Genomic DNA, 12,122 nt, shown 5'->3' with positions numbered 1-12,122 from the left:
TATATTTGTGATTGTTTAATATTTGTGAATGTCCTAGGCAAGGGTGTAAAATCCAACAAAGAAAATGATCCCAGTCACGCCAGTAATCAGTCTGGATAAGACCGGAAATCTTCTGGGATGATTTCTAAGTTGGTCACTCGCCAGTCGGTAGGATAAATGCTGAGGACTGTGGTTCGGAGCCCACGTTAAACTGTAGGTCCAGTCCAGATAAACCCATAGTTGATAAAAGTGGACTTTAAAATGTAAAAAAAATTCTGGCAAATGACACTTCATTTTATTAGATTGCTACAAGGTGTTCGTTGAGAAAGCTCACAGTTTAGATTTAAATTAGAGGTTGTTTATAAAAGAAGAATCATGAATGCCGGAATTATGAATAACTTGAAAAATATGTACTATCTAGAATTGCTGAATTTTAATTCCCACTGGACATACCGTCAGAATATTAAGAGTGTGAATTAATTTTGAAGATATTGGGTGGTTTTGTTATTTATTAATATAACTGTGGCTTCAATTTTATATATTAATTATATAATATCTGTCAAATGATAATTAAATTTACTAAATTACTACAGAAATACAACCCTACGTCTTTATAAGTTTGTTTTTTTATTAGATGTTTCTTTATCGAAACATATTTGATTGAATTCTAAATGAGTAGTTGTGTTTACGTGTTGTTTGATATGTGTTTCACGTTGGTAACACTTCTGTTGCGCTACGCGGTAATAATAGATTAGAATATGAAACTAGTTGTTGGCGTGACATAGCTTTGGTAATTTTTTTTGTTACGAATCATTTCTAGAATCAACAGCTATCGTTTGAAAAATGCGATAGGACACACACAGAGAGAGAGAGAGAGAAAAAAAAATATGACAAATATTCATGAGACTTGAACCCCGACCACTAACTAATGCAAATAAATTTATTTTCGCAAAGCGAACCTTTTTGTTCTGAACATTTTCAACTATTCCCCGTGCATTACGTGTTGCTCCGATTGTTTTCTGGCTTTTCGAAAGAACGAAGGGCCAGCCGAAAACTGGCGGTCGAGATAAACTAAATAAATCCATTTATTTATATAACTTTATTTTTGGATTCGTAACTGAACTTTATTTTTGAAGTTTGCGACATATTGTCCATGATCGAAATATCTCTATTAAAGACAACAAAAACTAGACTCGAACTTGTAATAAGTTCACTTCTTGATAGCAAAAGTTTCGCATAGAGTCATCCGAATAGAAAACATATTTTTTTAGATTTATTTATTGAAACTAGTATACAGTTAACAATTAATTTTAATCTAACTTATCCTACTACAACTACAACTAAGATATTTTCAACTGAATCATTTAGTGTTTAAATATTTGTAACATCACAAGTTTTTTTCCGTTTTAGACTTCTAATGATATTATACACTTTTAGAAGTTTTGTAGATCGGTGGATTGAGGCATGGTAGAATTTTTCTTTGATTTAGATGGGATCTTTCTTTCAGATGTTCTGAAAATATATTTGTTTTTTCGAAATTATTTCGGGTCCATCTCCTATCCAGGGTTTCTAATAGGAGGCATTTGAGCTATGAGACAGTTTCGAAAAGAATCTAACGATTGATGCTTGTTTGATTTCTTTCATTTCCTTTGTTAATTACTATGTGGTTCTGTTAATCAAGGTTTTATCACATGGGTTTCTGGATTGGTGTCATCTTCTTATAAGTATACGTGTTTTTACTATTAGACTTTTAATTTCTTTTGAAATGTTTAAGCCTGTTTTTGTTGAATAATAGGGATACTTCTCCAAGGAGCTTATTGAATGGCAGTGGTAAAAGTAAGTATTTCTTCTTCCACTTGGTTTGCTGTTTTAATAGGTCTTTCGGGCTTTCGTGGAGGCTATTTTTAATTTTAAAATAGTTTGATGACAACAAAAAAGTTAATCAAATCTGGAGATCTGTTCAAGTCATCAAGATTTTTTTGTTCAAGTTCAAGATTCAAGCTGATCAGTACATATTAATATGAACTCACATCCATAACAGACATCAGCAAAAAAATCAACTTCCCAGTATAAGTTTCTTAATTCAAGTGGTTAATAATTAATAATATTGATAAAACTGACCTAATTAAAATTTAAAATATGAATTTTCCCAATGGACAGCCTGTATATTTTTATTTACTTGTTTTTTTGTTATCCATTAATGATGGAATAATATTTAACAGTCAATTAACAGATAATTATCCATTTTAAAATGGTCGAAACATATATTCTGCGTAAAGAATTAATATCTAACTTGATTACATTGCAGTTTTCAGTGGAAATTCCATTGAGATTATGAATTTTACAACATTTCCTGTGTCGGGATTCCTCAGGGTACTAGCTTTCGTGTTTACAGGCCACTATAAATTTTCGGTCCCAGATAGAAGGTTTGCCATTCTAATTGAGTTGCCAAGTTATTTGCCCAGGTATAAATTGACAAAATCTCAGCCTGGCAAGCTCCATCTCTCAACTATGTTTTAGTTTTAATTAATATTTTCGCCGTTATTCACGTTAAATGATTGTAAACTTCGGTTCTCGAATATTATGCCAGTTAATGTTACGCTCATCTCGGTTTTAAGCGTTCACACTTTATGTTTTGTTTCGTAATAAATACTAATTGCTATAATTAGACGCTTTTGATGCAAAAACTTTGGATCTGTTTTCGCTTATGAAAGTACGTTTTTATTATTAGGTAATTTAGAATGAAATCATCCACTGCTATTTATGATTTTATAGAATTAGTTCTTAACTGTCTAGGCAGGTATTAAATTTGACCTGTTTTTCATCCGGAATGCAACATTTTAAATTAAATTAAATAAACTATCGTTTTTGAATAAAATACAGAAATATTTCTGATCAATAAATTATTTCTACTTTTATAGAAACAATTTCATATCCTATTTCAATATTTAAAATTCGGTAAATATTTTATAAATTCCTGCATTTTCTGCCTCGGAATTTTCGACATTTTCGCCAATCAAAATTATAATTTATCTTCAGAATTGGTATACATTCAAAAATCGTAATTAAATTTATCATTCTATTTTATATTCGTGGATAAATTTTCTTCCAATTAAAAGTGTTCCGTTCTAGAATTTTAATAAAATTAGCAGAGCATAATCTAAAATATTAGCAAAAAATATATTATCTTTGGTATTTTGATATGTAGATAACACCAATGTAATAATGGTATTTCCTATTGCGAAAATGCATTTTTATCTATAGCTCTCCTATTTTGGCTTCTCTGTTATTAGCACATTTTTAAATATAAGCCATAAATGCAAGGGATTAGTTGAACATAGGGGATTAAATTTGTGAATAACTTCAAATATATGTACTTTTCGACAATTTTTTTTGTTTATAACATTTTGAAATTTGAATTGTTGAATTCGAATTTCCAGTGAACGTGTTATATACAAGAATACTAAGATTGCGTGTTTATTTTGAAGAAATTTAGGCAAATTCTTGAAAACTTATATAAATTCTGCCAAAGGACAGTTGACTTTACGAAATAATTACAAGGCGTCCGTAGATAAAGCTTATATTTTAAATTAAAATTGAAAGTTGATTATAAACGGAGAATCATAAATGTTGAAATTATGAATTATTTAAGAAATATGTACCTTTATACAATTGTTTTTTTATTTCTAACATTTTCAATCAATCGCAAAATCAACGTCAATAAAAATTATAATTTATATTGAGAATTGGTATACATTAAAAAATCGTAATTAAATTAATTGTTCTATTTTGTATTTGTGAATAAATTTTCTGTCAATTAAAAATGTTCTAGTTCTAGTATTTTAATAAAATTGGCAGAATGCAGTCTGAAATATTTGCAACAAATATGTTATCTTTGATATTTCGATATTTAGATAAACACCAATGTAATAATGGTATTTCCTATTTCGAAAACGCTATAAATACAAAAGCTCTCCTATTTTGGCTACTCTCTTATTAGCACATTTTTAAATATGAGCCGTAAATGTAATGATTTAGTTGATTATCAAACAGTTTTTTTTAAATCTATTGTTCTGTATAGTAATTTCTACAATAAGAAAAGGAAAATAATAAAAATTAGGGGAAGTAAGAAAGAGAAATGTTTTTAAATTAAACTGCGCTATGTGAAATATATACTTTCCTTTTTTATTTTTGTCCTACTAGCTACAATAACTTGATATTCGCAGGAAAATAAAAAGAAAAGGCGAAAGAAAGAATATAAAGTGTCTAAACTGCTTGTATTTAAAGTGATTTTTTGCGACAAAACGACCGTATTTTTCTTTCTGCGGAAAAACTTTTTCACCCTCTTGCCTACTAAGCGTTAGCCTGATATTTTTGACGCGGCAAAACAAAAAATCATTATAACATTATTCGATGAAATGTTATCCTTGTCCTATGTCGTATGTTTCTGCTAGGGAGGATACGTATACAATTTTCGGTATTAAAAAAACCGTCCCCTAGATATGTCAACCAAAAATATTACTTCCGTATCGGATATTGCTACAGAAATAGGCCGCAAACAAGTAAATACATTTAACCTCATCTTTTTTAAGGTTAAAATCGCTCAAAACCTAAACAGGACATTATATCACTATAAATAAGCAATTTGCTCAACAAACGTAACAAAACGGAAGTTTTGTCTACTACTAGATCTTAATCCATGGAAAATGTCGGAAAATATTAAGATCAGGATTTACACTAATCTCGCTATCTAAGGGCCGTAATCAGCACTGTCAAATTCGATAATTTTAATATATAATGATAATGATAAAAATATCGGTTAAATACTAAAAAGTGAATATGAATATTTATATTTATTTTCAAGAGTCAAACTATAACCTAAATATAGAATTAAGTATTATTTTACACATATAGGAAGCAAAATATCGATACGTATTTCGCATCATCGGCATTCTTTTATTAACAACACACTTAAATATAAATTGAAGTCGAAGAAATGAAATATCTGTTGTTGAAGTAATTTCTATCGATGTTTTGAGAAAATACTGCAGTGTTAATTTCATTTGCTCGTAATTAAATAGTGAGGTAACTTATTCAGTTGGTTATTTCAATTTACACTTTACATATATCTTTTAAATACATACTAAATACTTTTAAGTTTATATTTGATGAGCATTAGTAAATATTTGTAAAAGGTGATTTTTCTAGAAAAAGATAAATGTAGCTGTAATTTTCAAAATATAGAATATATTAAAATAATTATAACTCTTTTGAATTTGGCGTCAAATTTTACAAATGCTGTGTTGTTTTCATTGCTGTAAGTCTCTTTGAACAGAAGTTAGAATTAATAGTATGAAAATGGCCATATATATACGGAAAAAGTGTAAAAATATTTTTGATATCAGAATAAGCCAATAAGATGGTAACATATCTATTTTACGGTGAAAAAAACTATAAAACCATCTATTTTAACCTCAGACTTTATATTTTCAAAATATTCGCAAATATTTGTGAAAGATGATTTTTTAGGAAAAGCATAAATGTTGCTGTAGCTTTGAAAATATTGATTGTATTAAAATAGTAACTACGCCATTAAATTTGGCGCAAAATTTAACAGATGTTATGTTGTTTTCATTACTATAACTATCTTTGAACAGAAGTTAGAATTAAAAGTTTGAAAAGGGCCAAAAATCGCATATTTTCCTGACTATATATATGGAAAAAGTGTAAAAATATTTTTGATCTCAGAATAAGCCAATAAGACGGTAACATGTCTATTTTACGGCGAAAAAAACTACAAAACCATCTATTTTAACCTCAGACTTTATATTTTCGAAATATTAGCAAATATTTGTGAAAGATGATTTTTCAGGAAAAACATAAATGATGCTGTAGCTTTGAAAATATTGATTGTATTAAAATAATAACTACACCATTAAATTTGGCGCAAAATTTAGCAGATGTTATGTTATTTTCATTACTATAACTATCTTTGAACAGAAGTTAGAATTAAAAGTTTGAAAAGGGCCAAAAATCGCATATTTTCCTGACTATATATATGGAAAAAGTGTAAAAATATTTTTGATCTCAGAATAAGCCAATAAGACGGTAACATATCTATTTTATGGTGAAAAAAACTATAAAATCATCTATTTTAACATCAGACTTTATATTCTCGAAATATTAGCAAATATTTGTGAAAGATGATTTTTCAGGAAAAACATAAATGTTGCTGTAGCTTTGAAAATATTGATTGTATTAAAATAATAACTACACCATTAAATTTGGCGCAAAATTTAACAGATGTTATGTGGTTTTCATTACTATAACTATCTTTGAACAGAAGTTAGAATTGAAAGTTTGAAAACGGCCAAAAATCGCATATTTTCCTGACTATATGGAAAAAGTGTAAAAATGTTTTTGATCTCAGAATAAGCCAATAAGAAGGTAACATGTCTACTTTACGGTGAAAAGAACTATAAAACCATCTATTTTAACCTCAGACTTTATATTTTCGAAATATTGGCAAATATTTGTGAAAGATGATTTTTCAGGAAAAACATAAATGATCGTGTAGCTTTGAAAATATTGATTGTATTAAAATAACAACTACACCATTAAATTTGGCGCAAAATTTAACAGATGTTATGTGGTTTTCATTACTATAACTATCTTTGAATAGAAGTTAGAATTGAAAGTTTGAAAACGGACAAAAATCGCATATTTTCCTGACTATATATATGGAAAAAGTGTAAAAATGTTTTTGATCTCAGAATAAGCCAATAAGAAGGTAACATGTCTATTTTACGGTGAAAAAAACTATAAAACCATCTATTTTAACCTCAGACTTTATATTTTCGAAATATTAGCAAATATTTGTGAAAGATGATTTTTCAGGAAAAACATAAACGATCCTGTAGCTTTAAAAATATTGATTGTATTAAAATAACAACTACACCATTAAATTTGGCGCAAAATTTAACAGATGTTATGTTGTTTTCATTACTATAACTATCTTTGAACAGAAGTTAGAATTAAAAGTTTGAAAAGGGCCAAAAATCGCATATTTTCCTGACTATAGATATGGAAAAAGTGTAAAAATGTTTTTGATCTCAGAATAAGCCAATAAGAAGGTAACAAACTTTCAAAATTCAAAATATTTAAAAAAATATTAGTACACACTGTAGTTTTATAACTGATTAGTGAGTTAATTTGTTCAATAAATTATTTAATGGTACTTTATATAGAGTGTTTTAATCTATACTAAATGATTTTCATAATCTAGGTGTTAAAAGCTTTAAATTTATTAGCTTTTATTTTATTACTATATAATCAAAAACTTGATATTTTAAATCTTAGTATTTGCCGATTTCCAATTTCTGAAACCCGTATAGAGTAACATGTACGAGGAAATTGAAGGAAAATCGTTCACATTTTAAATAATATAAGTGCAACAAAGCATTTTCCCTATTTGCATTTATTCGATCATTTATTTCAAAGAAGGAGATTGGATGGCAAAAAAACCTATAGCATAAAATAAATCTAGCCGTACTTTTGTGTATGTTTATGTTCTTTTTTATTTTAATTTCAGTTATATGTAGACGGAGAAAAAATAAAGGGCGATAACATTAAAAGGATATCAGTTTTCGTATAATATTTGAAGTAAACGAGATCTATTATTTAAAGGATATTTATTTATCTTTTTTTTTTCGATATTTTTATTTTAAGCTCGAGTTTGTTTTTGTTGGGACTTGCTAATAATGACTAACTAAATTTTGTACATATGGCATATGAATCTGTGTGACTTTTGCTATTAATATAATTAACCATAAAGGATTTCTATTTATATTGTAAGAGCTATTATCAACATTCAAACAATATACGTATTTAAGCTGTTAATCCTTTGTAAAATTCGAGTTTCAGATCAAGATGTACGGGTATAAAGTGTATGTTAGGAAGGTCAATACTGAACAAAAGATTGCACTAATTGAATTGTGGAGTTATCTATGGTCTATTGTTTAACGTAAACTACTGTCTGTTGGAGTTTCTTACTGTATACTTCAAACTTATTATTAAAACTGTTATTATATAATTATGGATCATTTTATGTGCAGGTCTAATCAAGTTTTATATTAGTTATGTGTGTATTTTTATGTAACTGGTTGTTTCTGGGTAAATCAAATTCTTTTTCTAGATTATTTCCTTAATTAGGTAATACCATTTCTATTTTTTTCCATCTTTATGAGATTAACGTGTTCTTTTAGAGTTAAGACATTATTTTCTAGTTCGAATTTCTTTCTTAAAGCCAAAAAACCGCTTCGATTAATTGACTTGTAGGTTAAGCAGCTTTAAATTTCTTCCTGTCCAATGTTCACATGAATTTTCCATGGAACTATTTTCATTTTCGTGTCAAAGGTTGTCCTTAAACTTTCCTTCTAACTATCTGTTGCAATTTATCAGATAAATTTTCAACGAATTTCTACCCTTTATTGACGCTGATTTTATGAAAGAAAAGCGTTACGGTTTCAAACTACATAAGTTGAGCATTTATAGTAATAAATATAAAATGTTATATGTTAGTATCCATTTAATATTTATTCTCTTTATCTTACCATATGGAAAACGGGATTTAAAATTATATAAATATTTATATGAAATTCATAATTTATTATGATATGATGCACAAGTATTTATTATTTCTCATTATGAAATATATTAGATGTATTATTTGATTATTGAATTTATTGAGTATTGAAAACTAACGAAGTGGTAGTGAAGAAATGTTTTTAAATAATTAGTTGAGAGAAAAGTAATTTAATTTTTTTCATATTTTTCAAAATGGATTTATCGAAATTACCTTTCTTCTAACATTATAATACATTTTGGTGAGATATCTATAGGCAATTACACAATACAGTTATTTTATAGAGGATAGTAAAACCGAATAAATGTAATCGATAATAATGTGCAATACAGAATGACATAAAATTTCTTTTATATCCTGGATACGATGGGTCAGATTTTTGAGCCTATCTGCTCCTGTATTTTCCCGTAATCACAAACTAGCCTAATTTAAATATAAAGAACCTTTTCCGACAATTTAGTATGCTATACTGGCAGCACTAAAAAAAGATGTACCCATAAAGAACGGGGAAAAAGCCACATATCTCAGTCAAATAGGGTTTACATATTTCAAATGGGACCAAAGGAATAAAATAACCATTTTTTGCCTTGTTAGGTAATCGAGAAAAATCGAATGCTTCATCCAGATTCTTTCTTTAATCTGATAATTTATTTTTGTCCCTTTTCTGTTTGTTTCGTTTTCATCTCTTCAGGATTAACATAAACTTCGAGTTGAGCCATTTTTAGTTCGCAATCTTTTCTTCAAAGCTAACGAAGTACTTTAATTGATTAGGTTTTGCATCGCGGTGGTTATATAAAAGGAAGGTTTTGTCGAAATCATAGTCTAACCTCTGATATTGCTTAGAATTGTGGGAACTATCGCCTTGATCAATAATTTTGAACGTAACTTAGTAATATATACTAATTATTCAAGAATATCGACTACATGTAAGCGTAATTATAGTTTACAATTAAAGGATAAGTTGAGCATGTATTAAGGTAAGAATTGTTCTCGATAAAAATTTTATTTGCTGCTCAAAACTTGTTAAATGTGATCATCTATAATTTAGTTGAACGTAAACTAAAATGAAGATATCGATAGAACGCTTTAAATTGCACAATTTTATTTCAAATGGTACTATTTTCGATATATCGTCCGAAAAGATCTTCTTTTATATTCTCAAAATCACAAACTAGCGTAATTTAAATAGAAAGAACCTTTTTTGCAATTTTGTATGCCGCTCTCGAAGCACTAAAAAAAATGTATCCATAAAGAAGCAAAAAAAGTCACATATCTCAGTCAAACAGGGTTTACATATTTCAAATAGGTCTGAAGGAATAAAATAACCATTTTTTTGTCGCGTTAAGCAATCGAGACAAATCGAATGCTTCATCGAGATTATTTCCTTAATCTGATAATTTATTTTTGTCTTTTTTCTATTTGTTTCGATCTCAGCGAGATTAACATGTGCTTTTAGAGTTAAGACATTTTTTCCAGTTCGAGATTCCCACTTAAAGCCAATAAAGCACTTCAATTAATTGACTTGTGAGTTATACAGCTTTAAACTCCTTCCTGTTCGAAATCCTAATGTTTCCATGAATTTTCGATGGAACTTTTCTCACTTTCATGTCAGGGATTTTCCAACTTTCGTCCTAACTATCTGTTGCAATTTGTCAGATACATTTTCAACGAATTTCTACCTTCCATTCACGCTCACTTTATGAAAGAAATTACGTTACGAAATCATTTAAAGTGTTATAAATTCTAGGAGAAAATTTTTCGTACAAGATAAGTTGAAAATGTATAATACTAAATATAACATGGCTATAAAATTAGTATCTATCTAGTATTATTTCTTTTTATCTTACTAAATAAGAAATATGAACTTAAAACCATAAACATTTTTATATGGAATTCATAATTTATTATTATATGATTCGCAAGTATTTGTTATTTCTTATTATATGAAATTGTAAGAAAAAATTATGAATTATTATAAGAAAAAGGAAATTATGTTACGAAATTATGTATAAAGTGATTATCGATTTTAAGAGAGTCATTTTTCATATAATATAAGTTGAACATTTGTAATAACATATACCTAATAAAAATAAAATGTGTTATACAAAAATTATTTCATTATCTATTTAATGTTTCTTCTTTTTTTATCTTACTAAATAAGATGATTTGAAAAAATATAAATGTTTATATGAAATTTATAATTTATTATGGTATATAAGTATTCGTTATTTTTTATTATGAGATGTATTTGCTCTTTTACCTGATAAAACAAATCAAATACTTTAGTGTGGTTAATTTAAACGTTTTTTAAGTAAAAGTGATATTAAAAATCAGAAGGAAACGCTGCTGGAGAGCAAATAAAAATAACTGTAAAGGTTTGGTAGTTTCCCGAAAAGCCTATCTATGCTAATGTACAAGTTTGGCTCGAATAACAATGATTTTTCTGTTGGGGATTGTTCCACATATTTGGAACCCTAGCGTCTACTTATTTTCGATGTTTTTAAGAAAAAAACCACTATTGTGGAAGTTTTTTCTTGATAGTATGTTACCATAAACATTTTTATTTCGAGCCAGCAAATACCAGTAGCGTTATTGTTTTTTATGTGGAGAAATATATTTCCTTTGCGGTTTAGATAAAACCACATTGCATTGTTATTTTCGTACTTTCAATCAATAAGATATTGATATTTTATCATAAATAATTTAAAGCTTGCGTATTAGACTATATATATTTTTAGCGAATAATAACGTTTTAACACCTAATAAACCTAATATAATTTAATTATCGCTTGTAAAGCGTCAAATAAAATTGTTAAGTCTACAGGGAAGCAGTTAAATCTATTTTTGAAGGGAATGTTGAATTTGATTTACTGGAATATTTTAATTTCGTAAGAATTTGTCAAGAAACGGAATATCCGCGAAATTAATTAAATATTCTTTGTTGTTAATTAAAACATTGTTATTTGATTTGTAAGCATTTTCTGGATAATTTCCAGGAAAGTTTATAAAAGGCTCAAAAGGAACGTCTAAATTACCTTCATTTTTGGCAGTAGGCGGTTTCCTAGTGGCCCAGTTTGTTCTAATACTTCGACTACCCAGCCACTGTCCATTCATCGCTGCTATGGCGCTTTCAGCTTCCTAAAAGTCAAGTCAAAACAGTTATTGTATAAAGCGCTCTTATATTTATACGTACCCCCTTTTTGATGAAAGACACAAATCCGTAACCTTTTGATTTTAAAGTTTGGGGGTCCCTGACTACTCTACAATCCCTGTAAAAAATAATTAACATCACTAAATGACTTTAATTGTCATTAATTTGTTCAGTTAATAAATTCTATTTTAGGAATAATCTTATATACGATTTACAGGACTATTTTTAACTGATAGGCGAGAGTTAATTTCTTAAAAGTCGAAGCTGATCTCAAGAACGATTTCCGAGCAGAAAGCCTCGAACATTATAATTTAAAATAGGTGTTAATTAGCTTCTAAATGAATAAAA

General features: G+C 28.0%; 1 protein-coding gene across 4 annotated transcripts in view; it reads right to left on the bottom strand.

Annotated features, from left to right (window-relative positions):
* LOC143197483 (cytotoxic granule associated RNA binding protein TIA1) overlaps positions 1 to 12,122 on the bottom strand; it is a 70,532-nt gene that overhangs the window by 16,217 nt on the left and 42,193 nt on the right. For all 4 annotated transcript variants that reach the window (XM_076406017.1, XM_076406019.1, XM_076406020.1 and 1 more), the window contains exons 3-4: positions 11,817 to 11,892; positions 11,659 to 11,761 (exon numbers count right to left, since the gene is read on the bottom strand). In XM_076406017.1, coding sequence (XP_076262132.1) covers positions 11,659 to 11,761; positions 11,817 to 11,892 — 179 coding nt within the window. The remainder of the gene's footprint in view (positions 1 to 11,658; positions 11,762 to 11,816; positions 11,893 to 12,122) is intronic.

The sequence above is a fragment of the Rhynchophorus ferrugineus genome, unplaced genomic scaffold (assembly GCF_030347505.1).
Source record: "Rhynchophorus ferrugineus isolate W39M unplaced genomic scaffold, kcgeb_rfMv2 rfM5, whole genome shotgun sequence".
Taxonomy (NCBI): domain Eukaryota; kingdom Metazoa; phylum Arthropoda; class Insecta; order Coleoptera; family Curculionidae; genus Rhynchophorus; species Rhynchophorus ferrugineus.
This window is presented reverse-complemented; position numbering and strand designations above follow the sequence as displayed.